We start from the raw sequence: 22634 nt of genomic DNA on the forward strand, positions 1-22634 counted from the left end.
CAGGCTTCACTAGCACATGATGTGTGAGAAAATATCTAGATGGCTCACAGACAAAAGTAATTTAAAGTATCTATTTTAGTTGCACTGAAAAAAAAACATTTGATAATGTATTCATGAATCCAGAGGTGAATTAGGTTGGGTCTTTTTTTTTTTTGCCTGAAAACCCCAGGCACCCACCAGACCATATTTGTTCGAGCACACATACCAATGCATCTTACATCTACACCATAATAGCAATCTGGGAAAACCTAATTTGTACAATGAGAGATATCACCATTGCCAAAATAAATGCAGCATGGATCAGTAAAGCATTGCAGATAATATTTAAGCAATAAAAATTATCTAAATAATTTTAAATTGCAAATGTATTATCAGTTTTCATTTTTTAATATTTGCAAAAATTGTCAAAACTTTAATTTAATCAGGTTCTCCAAGACTTTAAATTATTTGCTTTTATCTCTTGCAGAGAATTAGGATCTATGTGTGAATTGTGTGCTGCTGATGGGTCCTTCCAACAATATGCTTACCAAGCTTCCTCTCCTCGCGTGTGTGACAACTCTGGATACTGGACCCCTGAAGAAGCTGTTGGTATGGATTTTGCCATATACAGATTAGCCATAAGAGCAGTGAGTAGTGTGCTAAATATATTAAAACCCTTTGGTTGTTAAAAGTCCTGATAGGTTACCATACCTTGGGAAGAAGAATATTTTTTTTTGTTCTTTAGTGGGCCCTTGTCTCCAGAAAGTGAGGAGGAATCCACAGAAACAGGAGATGATGAAAAATCTTCAAATGAGCACACATGTTCTTGTAAACCCTTCTAAAGGAGTATCTTCTCCTCGCTCTGGAGAGATTTTGTCATACTGTTCTTTCACCAGGATGGGGTTTGCCTCCAGCAACATATGGAACCAATATAAAATGTGTAGTAAATTTAATACTGCCCTGGGAACAGTATAGTTGGGTAAATAATTGTGAAGTATTTAACACATTTTCTTTTTGGTTTAGGTCCTCCAGATGTAGACCATCCTTGCCAGCCAAGCTTACAAGCATGGAGTCCAGAGCTTCACATTTTCAATACTAATATGTCTGTCCCTTGTACTCAACCACTAGGATGTATTCTGGAGCTCAATTTCCTAAAGGCTGTCCAACCCCAGACTCTTACAATCTGGATAACTTACCTATCATCTAATGAGCCCACTACATTGTCTGATGTGGAGTTAGTGACAGAATATAATGAGTCATTGCACCTGGGAAGTATGCAGGCCTTTTGTGATACTCCTCTGACCATCAGGCTGACCACAGACCAGAATGTGTCTACTGTTCGTATTTACACATTTGATGCAAGAATGGAGATAGATGCAGCTCTTCTGGTATCTGTACCCCATAATTCTATTTGCTCAGCTTGCAGACTTGTGAAATACAGGGTTGTTCGAAATCCACCTTTCAAGAGAGATCAACACATGTCGAGGACCCAGGCAGAGCGCTTGTTTACTGACAAGTAAGTAGGACTAGTAAGATCCAAACTAGGTGAAATAAACATAGATAAAGTGACAGTGTTTCAAGTCAAAATCATTCTTTTTATTTATCATGTTAAAAACTCATGAAGGGTGAGTTGCCAGTTGTCCCTAAGGAATGGCTTGTGAGATACTTGTGTTACCATAACATGGATCTTTCAATGTGGACCTTAACATGGATCACAGCAGTGTTTCAACAGAGGCTGTCTAAGAGTGTGACAGAAAGTCAGAAATTTGCTGATGTGCAGATCAGTTTATAAATCACATCAAAAAGGTGTGTGCTGGTAGGGTAGGTAACAGAAAATTGATAATAAAAAAATTCTCAACAGTAAATCCAACTATCCAGTGCAACAAATAAGATAGAAAACTGATACTTTTAGCATTGGTTTACCTGTAGTTTATTTTCTAAAAGTAAACTCAAACACCTGTTTATAAATAATAATAATAATAATAATAATAATAAAAAGTAAAAGTAGAGGTTGGCTTAACACTTGTGTTGTGCATTTCCCTGACTAGGCTGTCCATGCATCCCAGCACACAAGAACATGTTCGGGAAACATACTGCATGACAACATGCATGAGTGTGTTACTGTGCTTTGCAGTGCACTTCATTGCTTTATAGAGATAATGTCCCAATTAAAATAAATTGCACAGCAACACACTAGTACATGAAAAATGTGGTAACATTCATTGCTGGCACCCAAATGTATGAAGCTACCCTAAAAGTAAACCAAATGCCAAAACAATCAGTATAAATATATGCAGCTGAAATGATTATATCTCAATTTTTCATTTATTCTAGATAGGCTTGGTCCCCTCCTGCCTTCCAGATTTACCCATGTGATGAGTAATTAAATAAAAAAAGTCAATAGGTGTGAGGGGACAAAATAACTTTTTACAGAAAAAGTTGAGAAATGCTTAAAAAATGTTGGTGCCCATATCTCTGGATATATGACTTTCACCAAAGGTAGCAACTGCAAAGCTTTTTTTTTTTTTTTTTTTTACACCAGATTTGTGACACATTTACCTTGCAATTACAACAAAACAGCTCAGACTCTCTTAAGACTCCTTACTAGGTGCATGTACCATATGAAGCACAACTGGAAAGTGATGGTTTTTCAAGTTAATTTCTAGATAGCAGAAAGGAGGTGCACACAGATATGCTCAGATTGTTGATGCAAAGAATAGATCACCATTTTCACGTCTAGGTTGAGATAAACTGCAGATGTAAGAATAGTTGAGGATTTATAAAATGTGGTCTGCTTTTTTGGTGGCTTAAGAGTAGCTTAACTTGACTTTCTTTCTTGAGAAAATGGTACCATGTGGGTTATATTACTATATGGTTAAAGAATTAGGTCCTGTAATCTCTGTTCAAGGCTCTGATCCGGCAGTCTTAGCTCTGACCCTCCCAAATAACAGAGATTGTGTGATACCCTGGCTTATGGTCCCATGAGTAATGAACCTAGACAGAGTTTGTAGCAGTATTTTTGCAGAAAAGTAAATATTCCCACCTGTCCGTTACCTTTTCATAAAATCTATAGCCCACTTTAGGTTCAATGATAATTCCTTTTACTGATCTAACCCTCTGTGTTTTTACTTGCCTACATGTTAAAAATATTGAAGCATGTGGCATAGTAGATGTTTTCAACTCCCTGTCAAACATCTCCCTCAAGGTAAAATACCCGACAAGGCACAGGCAAGGGGTTAACACATCGGAGAACGTAAGAAATGTAGAACATATGACAGAGACAAATGCCAGCCCATTATTAGACTGATGTGAATGACTAATGTGTCTATGTTTGAGGAATAGTGTAGGACACAGTGGGTGGGGATCTGTGATGAAGATAATAAGTCATTATCCTTGAAACTAATGAAGCATACTGAATGTGGGTGGTATATTTTTTAAAATAAATTTTGTGATTAATTTCACTTTAAACTAGTAATTGCATTTCTTCTCCTAAATAATGCAGTTGAAACTGCATTCTGGAGATTGGTTTTCCTAAAATATGTAGTTCAGTCAAACATTTTTGGGGGATTATCTTCTGTAAAGTTTTAGTAGCCTCGTGGAGCTGGGTGACTGTGATGTTTAAACATGTATAGGATAGCATAGCAATTTTCAAATTTGCAAATCCTGAACAGGGATAGGATCGAGGACAAGCAAAAATGATCTTACAGGGGTTTACTTTATGACAAAATTTGTTCACAACCACACATTTCCTATCTTCAGCCTGTGTACTCTGTGCTGGTTCTTCATCATGTGAAGACGAAGAAGAAAAAGCACATAATTTAAAAATTCATACACTATATGTGAAGAAGATGACACTTGGGAAATTTATCCTTTTATCTTTTTTGTAGAAGTGATGGTATCCTGGAGACCAAAATAAAATACCATATTAAGAAAGGTTCTTACATAAGGTGAATGTTTAGATCAATGTTATGTTGGGTTTCAAAACGGCAGCACGTCTTTGAAAATATTAGAGTTGTTAGAACAAGATGTTGAGGGTAAATTTCCACATTACCCAAGTTATGTGAATTATCTCTTGCACAATGATTATTGACTTTGCTAAGTGAACAGTCTAAACCAGCCTTTCTCATCCTTTTACCCTTGAGAAAATAGCTTTAAGGTCTTGGGAACCATTGCTTAAGCCAATATATTAGGGTTCAGTGGTTGAAATAGCCTCTTAAATTGGAGGCCCATGTAGTGAATGCTGCCTTACAGTAGGGACTACAATAACACCTTTATAGACTATTAAAACATAAGGCTCTACCAAGTGGTGTTGGTGCCATAACTATGGGATGAAATGGAATGCAATCAGCCAAAGCCTGAGGAATCCATAGAAACCTCTGGAGGAACTTTGGGATTCCATGTAACCCTAGTTGGGATTGGCTAGTCCAAACAGTCTAAATGCCTTTAGTACATCAACCCTAATGCCTGCATCATCAAAAGTGAAAATAGCTAATAAAATAAGAACACTTTTGATTTTTTCCAAAAGTTATATTAGATTTACAGAGTACACTAAAAAGCACTTAGGCATGAAATGAAGTAATGAGAATAACAGTAACATCTCATGATGTAATATGATGTGGTTGGGTCCACTCTTTGATCACACACACTTCTATAAATAAAGTGGTGAATCTGACATTCAGCACACATTCTCTGGTGGAGAATTCTCAAAGTCCGTGGACCCTGATTTATGAAAGCTCTCCAAGGCTGTAGAAAATACACTTACATCAGTGAAGCTGGGTGATCCAGCAAACCTGGAATGGATCTGTTCCAGGATTCAAAACATTTGCTAGCAAATAGCAAATGATTTTTAAAAATCTATTCCATGTTTTCTGGATCACGCAGTTCTGAAAGTATATTCTCTCCAGCTTTGGAGAGCTTTCATAAATCAGGGCCTATGTGTTTTCAATGACATTGATTGATTGATTGATTGATTGATTGATTGATTCTCTGCTAGTGGATGTGTGCTGAATATCAGATTCACTGTTTTATAAATAGATCTCCAAGTTGGAACTTTTTGTTAATATTACACACAAGTTGTTGGTTATTCTTATGTAGTTCTTCATTAATGAAACCCATATGCTTATATGTCAGCTTTAAATGAATGGTTTGGCAGCACCTGCTTCACCCTCTGTCACACACCAGTAGGTGCATTCATGTTGTACATAATAAATGTGGGCATATGCAATATCTTTAGATTTGGCAGTGACTTTAAATGTACCACTGAGAAACTTAAGTTGTTTTGTGGGCAGCTTAACCACAGGGTATGATATTATTTTTCTTGGCACTTCTTTCTATGCCATCTTTGATTGAGCCTCCCTGCAACTCTTGTCATTCCTTGATCTTTAGATTTGTTTTTACAGGTAAACACTGTAATAAATACATGAACAAAGCTATCACTTTAGATTGAGGAGGGCAATTGCCCATTTCCTTTTTAGAGCACTAGAATTTGTCTTGTCACTGTTATTAGTTCAGTAGTACAAGCAGTAGTTTATGTCTCAGTAAAATGGAGCAGACAGCTAAATAAAGTACTCTCATTTTAGGGTCTGTAAATGTTCGATGTTGATTTGGATCTTAGCTGTTTTAGGGAAATAGGATTTGTGCCTTGGTCTTTCTTACCTTTAAACACTTTTACCTACCACCCACATCAAAAAATATTTATCTGAATCCCTATCTGTTGCCTCTGCTTCCATGTTAGGAAAACGGTACCATGACACATACCGTATGTCTGCCAATAGTCTGCCATATTACATAGCAATGTTAATCTCACCAATGACATAACAATTTTTTAAATTAATACTATCATAAATAATAATGACAGATTACTACAAACAAGTTGTATATGTGCAGCACGGTGGCCAGGAGGTTAGCACTTTGGCCTTTGCTGCTTTAGGTCCCAGGTTCAAATCCTGACCAGGTCACTATTTATGTGGGTTTCCTCTGGGTACTCTGGTTTCCTCCCACATTACAAAAACATGCAGTTATATTAATTGACTTCTCCCTCAAATTGACCCTAGACTGTGTTAATGGCATATGACTATGTTAGAGACATTAGATTGTGAGCCCCTTTGAAGGACAGCCAGAGACATGACTATGGACTTTATACTGCTGCCTAACATGTTGGCACTATATAAATACTGTTTAACAATATGTGTTTGAATTCTGCTCATTGTAGTTCAAATTTGGACATCAGAACACCCAACTATTATTATTAACTTGTACTTTTTAGCACTTTTGCAAATTCCATAATCAGGTCACTATTTGTCCTATATAGAGATATGTCATTACCATAGTCTAAGGCCAATTTTTCAGGAGACACCAAATAACTATGTCTGGAAGAAACCCACGCAAACACGGGTATAACATAAAAACACATATCTGGTAGTGCTGCAGAGGTAAGAGTGCTAGCCATTGTGCCTGCTGTTCCACCCAACACATAGTTTTCTGGTTTGGTATGGAATCCTCTATTAGTTAACTGCTTGACATTGCTTCCATTGGTACCTCCTATTGTATTAACCCATAATAACCAATCACAATCCACTCAGTAATGGTCTGGCTGTACAATAAAGTTTATTTCTTGACTCAGATTAGCTCCCATAGAGCCCAGGGCATACCATAATTCTTCATGCAATATTATAAATAAATAAATGCATAACAATGAAAAAGAATAGTGAAAGTTTAGGGTAATAGCAGATGACACAAGCATTCATGTATTAGTTAATGCAACACATCCAACATGTGTTGCACATCCAACATACGAACGACTCCTAGATACGAACTGGGCTTCTCTGCTCGTTTGTGTGCAGGTCAGAGGCTTGATTGGGGGGGGGGGGGGGCAGTTCACATGACTTGCAGAAGAAGTCTTTTGCTGTTCTGTAAACTTTTGTAACTTTTTGACCAAAACAAACTCTGCATTTGTTTCTTTTTAGAATATTAAAGCACAGCTTGCTCCAGAAGTTAATGAATGTCTGGGCCCCATAAAGTTTTTTCTTTATTCTTTGCTTTGTTTGTGATTAACTCACAGTGAGGATTTATACAGCGACTGACACCATGCTGCCTAATAATTTGTTGAGACAAACATCTGTTCTAATTATGTTTATTAAAATAATGTATTTAACTTAAGAACAAATCTACAGTTGTTACGTCCCTATCTTGTATGTAACCCGGGCACTACCTGTATTGTATTCATGAATGCAAATTAATACTTGAAATATACAGGATAATCCACTTTGGGATATAAGGGGACATAACTGGGAGCCAATTAAGTTTGGGTCATGCAAATATGCTAACAATAAACATTCTGCTTCTGAAGAGAAAGCCACCCCTTAAGTTTTCTGCTGCTTTTTTACTGTCCAGTTAGCACACTGGAGGTGAAGATAACACACATCTATGTTCCCTTAATGTAAGTGAAGTCATCCACCTGTTGTGTGACTGGACTGTGAAGGTCCAAAGGTTGGTCTGACTGGTTGGTTTGACATATTTTTCATTTGGCAGGTAATAGAGCTTCATGTATTTCATCAGTGAATTTAGCGTTTACAGCCTAGAATTTAAACTTTGCCATCATGCTCTCTTGCCCTTGTATTTTGAGCTGGCCAACCTTTTTAATCTTGTTCTCAAGTTTTTCCTTATAAATATATATTGGAAAAGAAAATTTCCATCATGATTAGTGTTTAAGAGTCTGAAAAGAACAGCAGAGATCTGCATACATTCACAGCCATCAAAAGATCTGCATAATACAGTGGCACATTTTCAGATATGCAGAGGAATGTAGGAAACTCTGCATAGAACAATGTGTCAAACAGAGGTGAAAGCAAACAATAAACATAATACCCAAGCTAATACACTAAACTGTTTTAAGCTGCAAAAAACATAAAAATAAACAAAACACAAAAGACAAAACAAGAACATAGAGGAATTTTTACAAAAGGGTGAACAAGTTGTTATCAAGAACTCAAATATTGTTATTCTTCAGGTCACCACTTCTATAAGAAGAACTATCAGAACTATAGGAGTACCAGCCTGACTATAGTTACCAACACATTTGAATTTACATATTCTATTCTCCATATTTAGTTGAAGTTAGACAAAAGGTTTACCTTTTTTGTTGTACTTTCCACCTTCACTGACAGAGCCTGCTGGTCAGTTGATTTGCTGGAAGGAATTCATTATTAGCACATAATTTTGTAGACCAAAGCCAAGAGTTTTATTTCAGTTGTCGGATAAAATTGGTCCTGCTCATTTTGTTCATTTTTATACCTGTGCCACGATGTGTCTTTTAATTGAGGGGCGTACAGTCAGAAAGGCAATGATACACTGCAGATAACAGTTGTGTGTAGTTTAATATGCTTACTCAACCTTTAGACATTAGAGAAAATTACCTGGTGACTAGGCAGACAGACCCTACTGTATTAGCTTTACTATTAAATTGAGCAGATCCATCCTGAACCAGATCCAGTACACACTTGATGAACACCAGGAATAGAATACCTGGTAATCTAGTGGGCTTTGTGTTGTCCTAGACTTGTCACTTTTGACATCTTTTATGATAAATAATTATATATCATGGGGGTTAAAACCAAAGAGAATGATTAAATGCAACATAGCCACTGCTTTATTGGTGGACATTCCTCTGGACGTTAAGATGACCAATCAACAGACTTCACAGATGATGTGGCAGATGAGATAAATATATAGTAATTAGTCAAAAATACCCTGACCGTGTTCTTTGCCAATCTTTATGATACTTATGGTTAACTCATGTCATTTCTTTTACCTTAAATGTGTTTCTTTATCCCCACAGGGAAGTAACCTTGGACCAGAAATATCAATACCAAGTGCAGGTCATGGCTGGGTCAGTGGTTGGAGAGCCTTCACCACCACTAATTCACACATTTGGTGCCCCTTTCTGTGGGGATGGAGAAGTCAATGAGTAAGTCATAAACAACTGATAAAGTACAAACGCATTTGGTTAAGAGTCTTAGAACATACAAACAGTTAACTTTATTATAAAATTTAGTTTAGGGCTTTTAATGTATATTAGATAAAATGAATTCAGCAATTTTAAATACCTAAGAGCAAAATGTCTGGTTCCTTTCTTTTTATTTTTTTTTTCTTGTGGGGGAGGGGGGCATTTCTTAATTTCTGATTGTTACCGGTATGTCCCATCTGGTTTATAATTTACAAATATTATCATATTGTCATATGCCCTACCTTACCAATTCACACATTTTATATACAGTCATATAAAACACTGCAACACTGTAAAACACTGCAACACTGTAAACCTAGTTGTTACTAATTTCAAAAGGAAATGTAGAATGAGATTGTAAAGTGTGTGGTTAGCTTAAGACACGTATATTTTGTGATCACAGGGACTTGGGAGAGGAGTGTGATGATGGTGCATTACAGAATGGAGATGGCTGTTCTCAAAAGTGCCGACTAGAGCCAAGTTATAGGTGCACAGGTGCGTACTGTGTCTTGGTCCCAGCTGAGAAACAAGACAGATCATGCTCTTGCCTTTTTCATATACATTTATTTTGGCAGGAATACCTAGCCTCTGCTACATTCCTAGTGCAGACAGTATGGGTGACTTTCCTGATGATAGCATTGGCTTGTCTGCCAATTGTGCTGGACAAACATCACAAGGATACATTGATCAGTGGGCTTCTCATGCTGTGGCTTCTCATGCAGACCTTAGGAAATGTCCAGTTTCTAGACTCATTGGAGAACCAGTACACAAGGTGATTTTTTTTCTATACATGTGTATTTTTCAATACTTAGGGTCCATATACATGTGTGTGCTGCATTTAAAGATGTACATTAATGAACAAGTGTTTGAATTGGATACCTAATGCACCAAAATGCAACAAAAAGTGTGTGTACTAATATGTCTAATGTGTCACAACAATGCATAGAAGTGTGCTGCAATGCAGTTATGTTGGTTTTATGACTATATATTTGTAGTACAAAATGCACCAAGGTGCTCTCATGCTCCTTTGAACCTGGGTTGGGATGTGAATAAAGCACTTACTGAAAATGGCGTACTGCTGATGACTCCTTGTTTGTATTATGAAAAGGTGCATTGGAGTGCCAGTCAGAAGGGCGCCAGAGATCAAAAATATGATTAACACAATTTTATGCACATTGTGGTTAAAATAATATGGGTTGTCTCAAAGCAACAATGTGAATCCAACTGGCTTTGATAGCTTTATGTGCCCATATTCTGCTACAACGTGTATAAAGTTTACCGCACACATTACATTTGTATAGTCTGTTATAAAACTTCTAACACCTTTGTACGCAATGGCCTGACTGGTTGGATACAAACCAAATGGATATTTTGGTAGGTTGTCATATTACACAGCTTTGATAAATAAAAAAAAAGATTGGACATTCACATTGTAACATGTATGGTGAGTCAACAGAGTATAGTACATGAAGTAATGTGAAAATATTTCATTGTTAGACATTACAGGTATTAGAGAGAATACAAAGATTGTTATGGTACATCACTGTATTACAATGAAAAAAATAGAATAGCACAGATGGTTGATGGTACATTTTGGCTGCTCATGCCAATGTACATCAGAGATCCTCAAGGTACATACAGAGCAGTACATTCATCTAAAAGTGGCAGGTTAGTCTCTATAGCAGAATTTACATTGTGTAACATTTCTTGTTTTTTAGAGAAGTATGGTGAAAAAAGTGGAAACAGGAAAAATGAACAATGGTGATGGAGGTGGGGGGGTTAGCAAAATGTTAGACCCCAAGGGTAGAATATGCATAAGAAAGTGTATTCCACGTGAGGAACTATGCAAAGAGGAAGGTGAGAGATGGGTATAATGCAAAGGTAAAAAAATAGCCAGAAGAGAAAGAATGGGCATAAGCAGGTTAGCTATCACATGTTGAGTACAACGTCCTAACTTTTAAAATTTGTAGGATGAATCCTCACACCAAAATTGAATCGGTGCTGTAAGGGTTCATCTGATAGGAGATTTTTATGTTCATCAGTGAAGATAAAATCAATCCAGTAAAACTAAGTAGTACTTTATTTGTCCTCTGTAACTTTGATTTGATTTTGATAGAGTTATTTGGTATTCCATATGTTTGATGTCATTCAATTTAATAATCTAAACCTAGATAGAAGAAGGCCATGGGGATTTCCCAAGAATAGGGATACAAGCTCTAGTTATATTCAGCATTTGAACAAGTATCAATTTTTTCCTAAGCTATTGAGGTGGCTGGGTATTAAAAAGAAGGGATGTTTAGGGACAGAAAAATCAGTAAAATTTTGTATAAAGGTAAATAATTGAACCTAAAAGTAGGTAACTGGATCTGAAAGTAAGATATTGCCAGGCTACTATATATACCAGTATACGCAGATGAATAGTATAACCAATAAAAATATCATAAACATGTAAAAAAACATTACTTTCAATATAAATTATTTATCAGTATGTGCTAATGATTTATAAACCTTGTTCAGTTTGTAATAACATGTGTACATGGGAACAACCATATCGATACAAATACATGGCCTCAGCTATTTGATTAGAAGTTCTAGACAGTGGTTGTACCTTACTGATCCTCATTGCAAGGTTACCATACAGTATCATTGTGACTAAAAAAACATTAGTCTTTCTGCATTAGTCTTTAATTGATATGAATATAGTCTTTAATTGATATGAAGCAGCTGCATGGCAAAGCATTATTATTTATGGTAGGAAAAGGACATTTTTTTGGGTAATGGTGTTATGTGCTCTGTTGATTCATGCAAAGTGTGAGTTTTATTAATAGGTCTTTTCCAGAATAAATACCACAGATTACCTTTTATTAGAGTGCCATCATTTTTAACTGGAGTTACTCTTAGTGGTTCACACCTTACGGCTGTGATCCAGGTAGTGTTTAGTGCCAGAGTAATGACAAAAGTGAATTTGCGCTGTAGTCTCATAAAATAGAAAAAGCTGACAATGTGTGCCCATGTGACAAATACTATTTTATTCCCAGTAGAAACCATGTAAAAGTATTTTTTAGCTGTTAGCAGAACAATGTCTGAAATGTTGGTGACGGCTGTATCACTAAGTGATTATCCCCACACCTATCACCTATGTGACAGTTTTTAGCTATTCCCATAAGTTTGTCTCTTATGCTTGTAGCATTTTGCCTCCATTATCTTGCAAAGAAACTCGTGAATAAAAAGCAGTAAAATGGCATTTTAGGATACAAAATTAACTCTTTGTAGAAGACCATTTGTTTGTAATTATGGTCAATTAGTATCTGCTTAGAGCAGCTGTTCTCAACCAGTCTTTTGTGGAACCCCAGGGTTTGTCCCAAAGTTGCTAGGGGTCCCTTGAGCTGTGGCTGACAAACCTCCAATCTAATGGTGACTGCATGGTTGCAGGGCCAATACCACTTGGCAAAGCTATCTGCAGGACACCAATGATCTCTTTAGTTATCTGTAACTTTGTAGGCAATTTGATGACCGCTGTATCATTGGTCAATGGCCACCAATGTAGGAGCATTTACACTGACCTCCATTAAATTGGTTTCAGCAGGGGCTCCTCACGATCTAAAAATTGTTTCAAAGATACCCCCAGAGTAAAAAGGTTTAGAAAGGCTGGCCCTGATGTATGTACCATAGAATTGCTCCTGGTGAAAATGTAGCATTATTATCACAAATGGTTGTAATGTTTAGTTCATCAAGGAAAATATATTTGTGCATCATTTCTTCCTGCATTTAAAAAAGAAAAAGAATAATGGTTTAATAAAGGAGTCTAGCCAAGAGAGATTTCCATTATTGACCATTGCTTTTTAAAGTGTTAGTTGCCTGGATAATATGCTGATGCATTGGCTTCCAGTCAATGAACTGGATGGAAAGAGATAGGCATTACTGATACTTTTTGACACTCATTTTCAAGTATTTTTAACAATAATCTGTAACACAAAAAAGACACATTCAGACACAAACATGTTTTATTAGGTGGCTAACACTAGCACACTAAAGGTAACCTCATGCTAACCATATTTTGTAAGGTGAACCCAGATCCAAAAACATGTGCTATACATATACTGGGTCAATTAATTTTACTTTCAGTGTACATGAAGATCTCTAGAGTAGTGTTGATGTTCGAATTCGGGTTGTCCCTATATTCGACCCGAATATGGCTGTTCTATTCGACCAACACTACTTTAGAGTAATTATGTTCTACAGAGCCTACAGCTTCAAAATGCCCAAGACTCCCAAATTTACCAAGTTATCACATTTAGCAACCAACAGAAATTGTAACTCGAAAAGCTTCATAGTTTCATTTAGTTCACCTGCACCTATGATGCACTTCACCCAAAACATTACAAAGGATACCTGTACTTGTGACCTAATTAATTACCCTGACCTCTAAATACAGCCTATCTATGTAAATAAGTTTCACTGTGTGGTCCTGTTTGGCATCCCATCTTTCAACAAAAAATTGCCTTGCAGGGTACTCTTTTTCCTGTGCATGGATTCCATAGTCCAGTTCATTCATATGAAAAACCCATACTCAGCTGGACTACTAAAGGCCATCATTAATACAGTTCTTTATCAGGAATGAGTGGAGCTGCAACATGCCCTGAAATAAGAGGACCCAGCTGGGCTTTTCTGATGAAAGAGCTGTGCGGTTATATCAATGGAACCAGGAGGAAGTATTTCAGCAGGTGGGCTTTATTCAAGGAGTGTAGGGAAACTGAATAAATAACAGCTTTCTCACATACAGAAAGCTCAATATAAATAAATAATCACTACTAAAAGTTTCTAACACTCACCAATAAGATTCTAATGTGCCTTGGAAACCTGAATATAAACCGGAAAATAGACGTAAAAATTCACATAGCTCAGACTTCAGGAAGTGAATACCCAATAAATAAGTCAATTCTGGATGTCATGGACTACGTATAATTGTTTTTAGTTAAAATGAAGGATCCTTGTACTTTTTAGTGTTTGCTGCTGAACATTAGTAGCTGTGTGATTTCACTTGTTGCCCAGAATTGTTGATATAAACTGGTATGTAGGAGAATGATGAAAGATTATCCTTTAAAATTCTATTTTTTCCTCTAGAGCTGTCTGCCTCTCAGTGGGGTTTCCGGATCTCAAATGATTGGATGGTTCCCTTGTAATGTGCTTCCCGAGCAAAGTGTATGGTTAAAGGTAATGTGTCTGCCATTTATCTTGTCGCTTCAACAGTATTTGACACTAAAAATTAAACCAGTTTTTTTCATCTGTCAAAATAGCTCATTCATCTCTCCCCATTTCAAAAGATTTTGCTACCCTGATATTCTTTAAAAAGCATATACTGTATTGCTCCACCACTTGCATAGTGCAGAAATTTTATCTATACATTTATTTGTTTTGTTAAATAAACTAATAACTTTAAAGTTAGTATATATTAAATGAAAAAGGATTTACATTGTATGTACTAACATTTTTAAGTGAAGTCACTTATTATCAAAAACTTCAGGAAGCAAAAATCAGACCACTTCCACCTGTGATGTTGTTATAAATTCAGCAAAGCCAGAGGCCATAAACACCCACTTAGCCTGGGAGGGGGAACGGGGAAAACACTTCTCCCAGAGTGATGTCATGATACCAGAATCCGCCCACTCTCTGAGCCTGCGATGGAAGAGTGGGTTGTGTTCAGAGAAACAACCCGCCCACTGCCCTGAGCCTCCAATTCCATAAGAGAGACATGGTTTGCTGCTCTGGCCGGTGTGCCCACCCCCCAGTGGGGTCCTTCTCCTGACTCCGCAGTGGGTGGAACGGCCAGAGCCCCAGACCACCAAACAATTCTTTGCACGCGTGCCCATTCCTGAAAACAGGGAGGGCATGGCGTTCACACCCGTGCCCGCCCCACTACACCTCTTTTTTCAGACATGTATATGCAGCGTACTGGGAAGGAGATTTTATTGAGGTTAAAAAATATGGCAGCATGTGCTCTTCCATTTAGGTTGACCATACAATACTAGGCAATCAAATGTCCAGGTAAACCTTTTATAATACTTTATGATACTGACCTTACGTCTGGATTACTGCCATGCAGCACAGTATTCAATGAGATTTCAATGAGATTTCAGCAAAAATAAAATTTACATTGAAAGCACGGTTAGTTTTTATCTTTTATTATACTTTACTCATTTACTTTACTGGTGGCTTATACAATGAAACAAACTTCATAGAATCAGCAAGCAATAGGAACACTTCCCACTTTATACTATAAGTACAAAGCTGTACTTGTAACAGTTAATGCCAGGGAACGCTTTTCTTGGCTGCTGTCTGCTAGAAAGGTTTTACTAAACAATTGAGTTCTACAATACTCCCTGTAACAATGGGAAAAGTTGTGTAGTTCTAGTAACCAGTGCTTCTATTGACTGTTGAGTGGCAGAACACTTCATTCCCCATTGGTGGAGTAAAAGTAAAGGTATGTGCCAACAAACTGCCTGCTGCTTCCCCCTGCCAATCCACACACTTCCCAACTCAATTAACAGTTGATATCTCGATAAACATTTTTCGGGAGTTCCCTAGTTTACAATAGATCTTTTCCAGATCTGATATTTTTATCAAATCAAACATCTAATCTGTTAAAATGTCAACAAATGCATGGTGGGCTTAACTGTTCTAAGTTTTATCTTTACTAAAATTGTAGTTATCGTTTAAATGGCTATAAACTGCAAATGGTAAGCTGGTGTACATTCCTTTTTTTCTTAACAATCATGATTAACATTAAATAATCAAGGGTCTTATCAGAAAGAATATATTTAAAGTGAAATTGATTATGTGCAAAGAGCTTATTTTCAACACACAACTGTTATCTCTGACTACTCAGGACAAACCATAAATTGTTGCAGCGTGTCAATTATTTTCTTACAAAATAGTTGGATTCTTTCTTTAAATGCATAGATTTCAATTTTAAATGTTAACCAATGCCTATTTGTATTTCATCTACCTTCGCATAGGTGAGTTTTGATAAGCCCAGTCTCGCAGAATCATTCCACATTTACCTTTCCTCTGACGGCAGCCTTCCCGGCAGCACCTCGAAGGCCGTTGTCAGTGCTTATCTGACTGATGTGAGGGGACAGAGCCATTCACTCGGTGAGTCAAGTGGATAGGAATCACTATTCATTAAACAATGTCACTCCATAGAAGGAAGAATTGCTGTTGCCAGTACGCACACTGCCAGTCTCCAAAATGACCATACATTTGTCTGTGTGGGATAACTGATAGGAGCAGTAAAACTGCAATACTATCAGTACTGTATTCAAATGCCAGAACATTCAGCTTTCTTTTCAGCTCCAAACTCTTTAAAGAGAACCTGTCATAAAGAAAAAAACATTTGTATCAATGTGTTCTGAGCTGTGATAAGTATATGAGTACTGTTAGCATACTACAAGCCATAGCTGAGTATACAAGGTTACAAAATACATGGACCTATAAAATGGGCTACTTTGGCCTGTCTTCAAGAGTCTGTTAAAAATAAAATACGCCAGGTTATTTTGTGCCTTGGCCAACTACATTGCTCTAGTCCCCAGTGTAGTCTAAAATGTTTAGTTCCTACACTTCAGAGTTCTCTTGTTTTGAAGTAACCTGTACTAAAGATACAAAAATATCTACCCATTTAATGTTAAAAATTAACATCATTTTTAAAATGTGACTGGTACAGCATCACTGATGCAAATATACATGAATACAGAGAAAAAAGCTTGATGCAATCACAACGGGGTTGATTTATGAAATTAATATAGGCAGTTCACTTTGCCAAATGAATTATCCCCTTGTAAGGAAAATTTCACCTAGATTAGAAAATGAGATGAAACTTTGCTGATCATGCAATCTTGTGCAAGAAAAATCCCATTTCCTGATTTCCTTGAACTTGATTGGGTATTCTTTGCAAAGTAAACTATCACTATATTTACTACACTAAGTGAATTAACCCTTGCAAGGTAATATTTCACCTTCCCTTAGGTAATCACACCCAATATATCAATAAAAAGCCTAAATTATGCATAATTCTTTGTCTTGCCTTCTAATCGTTTAGAATTTTTTAAAAATTATATCAGTTCTTTTTTTTATAGAACATTAGAATATGCGGTAGTACTTTTTAATCAAGTGAAAACACAAAAACATACAAAGGTTACAACAGCTTAACAAATAGCACAGCCCTGTCTACAAAAGTTTATAATCTAAAGGAAATGGGAAAAGCAATATATAAAGAATAAGTGCTTATACGGTACAAAAGAACAGCCTCATCTAATTATAAAACATAATAGCTTTTTATTAAACCTACATGAACCAGTTGGTATGTGTGCAAAGACAGAAATGAATTGAAGTTGAGAAACAGGTACTGGGATAAAGCATTATGTGTATAGTGTTAAAAAAGCATATTTAAAGGGCACAATTTTGTAGAATAGCTAGAGCTTGAGAGAACTGAATAGGAAATAGTTATAAAACAGATTAAAAGGTTTAAAGATACTGATAAACATAATATGTTTGTAGGACAGTGAATTAAAGTGCCGCCTGGTTGCCACATTTAAAGTAAGCAGCATATGTTTTAAAAAAAATATTTAATTAGCATAATCAAATTACAGGATCTCCGGTTAGAGGGAAAGGAAATGTAATAACTTTACTGTAAAGTGTAACTCTACATTTGCTGGGAAACAAAATCCTCTGTGGGTCCACAGTGTACATTGCAAGTATTTTAACAAATTTTGATGCAGATTCAGGGGCTAATGCAAAATGCATCTGTTATTAATACAGAAATAAAAAAAATTAAATTATTTTTAAAACATTATGATTGTTAAAATGTTTTGTTGTTAAAGCTGTATGTAGTTGATGTAATAATATTTAGCAGAGGCGAGGACTCGAGTCTGACTAATGAACGACTTGGGGGTTTTCCCTAGCGACTTGCAACTGGACTGGCTACTTGCAACTCGACTGGTTACTTGCTTTCTCTGCTGACAGCTGAAGGGGGCGCGGAGGAAGGCAGTAAGGCTTCTGTAACCCCGCCTTTCTTGCATTCTAGGTTTTCTCCTCTGACAGCGGAAGGGGGGGAGGCGGTGTTACAGAAGTTTCACTGCCTTCCTCCCCACCTTGTATTTTAAGTCCACGTCTCTTTCTTTTCTCTGACAGCTGAAGGGGGCGGGGAGGAGGGTGGGGTTACATTGCCTTCCTCCCTTCCCCTTCAGCTGTCAGAGGGGAAGCCGTGGACTTAGAATGCAATCCTGTGCTCAAGAACAGGATCAGAGCTCTGTTTCTATATGGGGACAAATAGAGATAAATGAAGTGACTTGACTTGGGACTCGACTTGGAAGAATTCTTCGTCACTTGAGACTTGACTTAGGACTTAGAGTCAATGACTTCGGACTCAACTTCAACTTGAAGGGTGACGACTTATTCCAACCTCTGATGTTTAGCATATCATGGGGAAAATAAATCTTCTTGCATTGGCCTAGAGACCCCTCCTAGCACATCTATTGACATACACTAATATCCAGCACAGATAGGGCGGTTAAAGGTGGCTGTACCTATTTATCTGCTATCACTTCAAAGATCATATCCTCTTTAGAATTTAAGTGCCCTTCTCTGCTATACAACCTGCAAGATTCAGCAGCTTGTGCTATGTTCCTGCTGAGCCTACACAAGCATTTGTGTAGCTTATAAGAATGTTATTTACTGAGGCCAGCGGGAGTTGTTTTGCAGCATTTATTGTGATTCTTTATGCTGTTTACTAAAGAATAGCTTTAAACCTGAAATGTTCTCCTAGTCACACATCAAGTTACTAAATGTCAATCTTAGTATATAGAAGTCATATAACCCTCTTTATGTTTTTTTGAGTGTTTACTTTATATAGAAGTGTCCTGCTTCATATTTTGTTCTTTACAGAAGAGGCATATCATTGATATTCTTTATGCAAGTTAAAGTGGGTATATTCCGAAATGTTACCATTAGTAAAGCTAGGAAGAATAAATTATTTAAAAATAAAAAGTAATAGAAATGCTAAAATGCTTCCTTATCCTATTTTTAAGGCTAGACAGATTTCCAAAGGCCGAGGCACATGATCTACCTCTCCCCTTTCATGCAAATATCACATGTTAGAATTTCTAGATTTCACACCTATTGCCACCACTGAAGGGAACCTGGAGCAATCTTATATTGTTGAAAGGTTAAGTATTCTAGTCTTCCACAGGACTGTCAACATAACCTAATGTTAACATTTAAGCCATTTAAAATCAGACTTTGGATGCATTTTGGTCCACCTTAGATTGTCCTTGTGGAGCGGGGTTATCTCAATTTTGATCTGAGTTTCCAGGCAAGTGAGTGCACAAAAATAGACTACAGATTAATTGGTTTGGCAACCTTTTTGCAGAGCTTTGTAATCTATATGGAAAGATATATGTGTATACAACTTAGCAGAACAGCCACAGTAAACTATCCCATACGCCTCTGAGCATCCCAGGGGGGGAATTCTCCTAGAAAACAGGGGTCATCCCCAATGTACCCCTAAAATGCTATATAGATTTATGGGCAGATAGGCTTTTTTTATTGTAGAAAGGACATCACTTGTTCCCTTTGCAGTAAACAACCTGCCTTTTTATTTAGTTCCATTTTAAAAGCAGATTTTGGCTCTCATAGACTTCAATGGAGCTTGGAGGTAAGCATTCTAAGGCAAATTCGCCAGTCACTACAATACACTATTTATAGGTGTAACAATATTTGCTAAGGGAATGTTTATTTTAAAAAGATGAAAATTCATGTGAAATAATTGATATCATAAAAGGTGAAATTGTCTTTTTTATTTTCCACATTGTTTAATAAATATACCCCTAAATGTGTGTGCACATAGGTGGCCACAATTTAGCATGATAATCATAGAACAATATATTTGACAAAAAAAATCACCTTTATCTTTAACATCTGATCTGATGATGAAGACGGAATAAACAAAGTATTTTTAAGAACTGTCTTTTTCAAAAATTGTTGATTTCCTAATCCCCTAAATTTGCCCCTAAATTCTAACAATGTGAATAGTTATTATGGTGTTTTAGGAAGTTTGCGGATCAAACTCTCTGACTATAACAGACAGCTGAATTTTTGGCACTTAGGTATGAACACACAGTATGCCCTGCCCATCACAAAAAATGTTTCAATAATAGTGATCTCTTCTTCAGTGAGCAACACTACAGTATATACTCCTTCTCCCCAGTACATATATATACACATGAAGAATGAAAAATCGGGCAGATAAAGCCAGACACAATTTTTTTTCATTGGGGATGGTAATTACCTGACTACCACCTCTTCCCCCCTAGTTGAGTTTCCTTGAAAAACCATTGGAGTGTTTTTACTGGCAGATAGTGTTCCAAGTGGATTCTTGGAGTAATGTGACTGATGCCTTCTTTTGCTGAAAATGTTCTTTTGCAAAAATGCACTGAAAGTGCTAAAAACAAGTTTGGCTGATTATTTTGATCATCCGGATCATCGCATTTTTTAAACACTAAAAGGAAAAGCATATATTAATATTATTACACAGTATTTATATAGCACCATCATATTAAGCAGCGCTGTAAAAAGTCCATAGTCGTGTCACTAACTGTCCCTCAAAAGGAGCTCACAATCTAATGTCCCTACTATTATCATATGTCATTAATGGAGTCCAAGGTCAATTTAGGAGGAAGCCGCTTAACTTAACTGCATGTTTTTGGGATGTGGGAGGAAACCCAGGCAGACACGCAGAGAACCTGCAAACTCCACGCAAATAGAGTCCTGGCTGGGATTCAAACTCAGGACCTAGCGCTGCAAAGGCCGGAACGCTAACCCCTGAGCCACCATGCTGCCCATATAAAATTGTGTGAGAAACATAGAATGTTATTAGATATATGTATTATAAAAAAACAACCCAGTAAAGGGATGAAACAATCAAACTGGTAAACTATATTTAAATGTGTAAGTTAATTAAATAAATGTAATTTTAGGAAAGTGTATCCTCTCTTCAGTCTTGGAGAGCTTCTATAAATTAGGCCCATTAAGTCAATACATTGCCTATTCTGAAGATCTCGCTGCCTGTGTTACGGTCAGGGGTGTAGTGGGGCCGGCACGGGTGGGAACGCCTGTGTGGGGAGTGGGCACTCATGCCCACTGTTTTTTTTTTTTTTTTTACAAAGTCTTTGGTGGTCCATGGCTCTGCTAGGGGGACCCCACTGGGGGGGCGCACTGGACAGAGCTGCGGACCATGTCCCCTGTACTAATCTCAGGCTCTGGGCTGTGGGCGGGGTGTGTCTCTGGATACAACCCGCCCACTCTCCAATTGCAGGCTCAGACCTGCAGTGGGAGAGTGGGTGGGGTCTGGTATCATGACATCACTCTGGGGGAAGTGTCTGGGGGAACAGGCAGGGGAGTAGTGGGGCGGGCATGTACCGTATCCTTTTCTTTTTTGGCGACTACACCCCTGGTTACAGTATGCTTTTTGGTGCAGACACTGGGTGTTTTTTTTTTTGTGGCCAATCTGTTTTCAGAATGGTCTGTTTAGTTTTTGTGAGGACAATTTATTTATGTAAAGCTTTAAGGAGAGAGCCCCTTCAATAATTGGGTTATGGGTTGCTCATTACCATAATTTTCCACAGCCAACTAGGAGAATCAGATTGTCCATCTAGAGGGATCCCTGATGCCCCTATTATCTTTAGTATTGCTTTACAAAGGTGCAGTCTATAATATACGTACATTTTTGTGGAGACAGTTATTCTATTTTTACAGTATATACATATGTGCAATATTTTAGTGACATTAAATAGATATGCAAAGAAGATGTTTGTTGTTTTTATCAAAGTTTCTGGCCTGAACTGACTGCAGACTTCAGATAAGCTAAATGTTAATAATACAATGTTGGAACTTGCTGGGACCTTCACTAAAGACAGCTATTAATGCAAATAGGGGAGAAAATGTGTTTCTTAAATATGTGGACAGCATTAGCTACCTCCATGCTTCCCTCTTGTCAGGGATACATAAAAAAAAAACCCTTTCACTTATATTCCAAGTAAAACTGCATTTGCCAGTCTTCATGACTATCCAGGGGGGGGGGTAAATCCACAGAAATGTATATAAAGCATACCGGTTTTTCAAGTACAGTTATCCTCTAACACTCTAATGCTGGTATTCATAAATGCAAGGCTTTTGGCATTTTTTTTTTTTGTTTTTTTTTTCATTGTCCAGCTGAACAAATTGTTTTCCCTACTGGCAACTTACACCATGCCACATCCCAACAAAACAACAGACAGAAAATAAAAATAGCAAATCATGGGACTTTTAAGGCATTAAACAATTAACTATACAAATATCTTTGTTGAAACCAACATTTATTGTACATAAATCACAAAATTGTTTCCAAAAATTCAACAAATATTGATTTTTACGAAGTGGTCTCAATCAATAATTCTTGTTCGACATGTTTCGCAGAAACATATATCCCGCTTTATCAGGAACACATCTTTAACAAATGAGACCTATAGTGTAACACAATATCATTTATAATAAATTACCAATGAATATTTTTTTTTTAAATATATATATTTCGCTATAAAAACAAACAAACAACTGCTAC

The 22634-nt window shown here is 36.9% G+C and overlaps 1 protein-coding gene across 1 annotated transcript in view; it reads left to right on the top strand.

Annotated features, from left to right (window-relative positions):
- PAPPA2 (pappalysin 2) overlaps nucleotides 1-22634 on the top strand; it is a 119564-nt gene that overhangs the window by 54609 nt on the left and 42321 nt on the right. The window contains exons 6-12 of the mRNA XM_072419733.1: nucleotides 467-588; nucleotides 1003-1495; nucleotides 8816-8944; nucleotides 9387-9478; nucleotides 9559-9755; nucleotides 14108-14197; nucleotides 16000-16135. Of these exons, the coding sequence (XP_072275834.1) occupies nucleotides 467-588; nucleotides 1003-1495; nucleotides 8816-8944; nucleotides 9387-9478; nucleotides 9559-9755; nucleotides 14108-14197; nucleotides 16000-16135 (1259 nt within the window). The remainder of the gene's footprint in view (nucleotides 1-466; nucleotides 589-1002; nucleotides 1496-8815; nucleotides 8945-9386; nucleotides 9479-9558; nucleotides 9756-14107; nucleotides 14198-15999; nucleotides 16136-22634) is intronic.

The sequence above is a fragment of the Pyxicephalus adspersus genome, chromosome 8 (assembly GCF_032062135.1).
Source record: "Pyxicephalus adspersus chromosome 8, UCB_Pads_2.0, whole genome shotgun sequence".
NCBI classification, from domain to species: domain Eukaryota; kingdom Metazoa; phylum Chordata; class Amphibia; order Anura; family Pyxicephalidae; genus Pyxicephalus; species Pyxicephalus adspersus.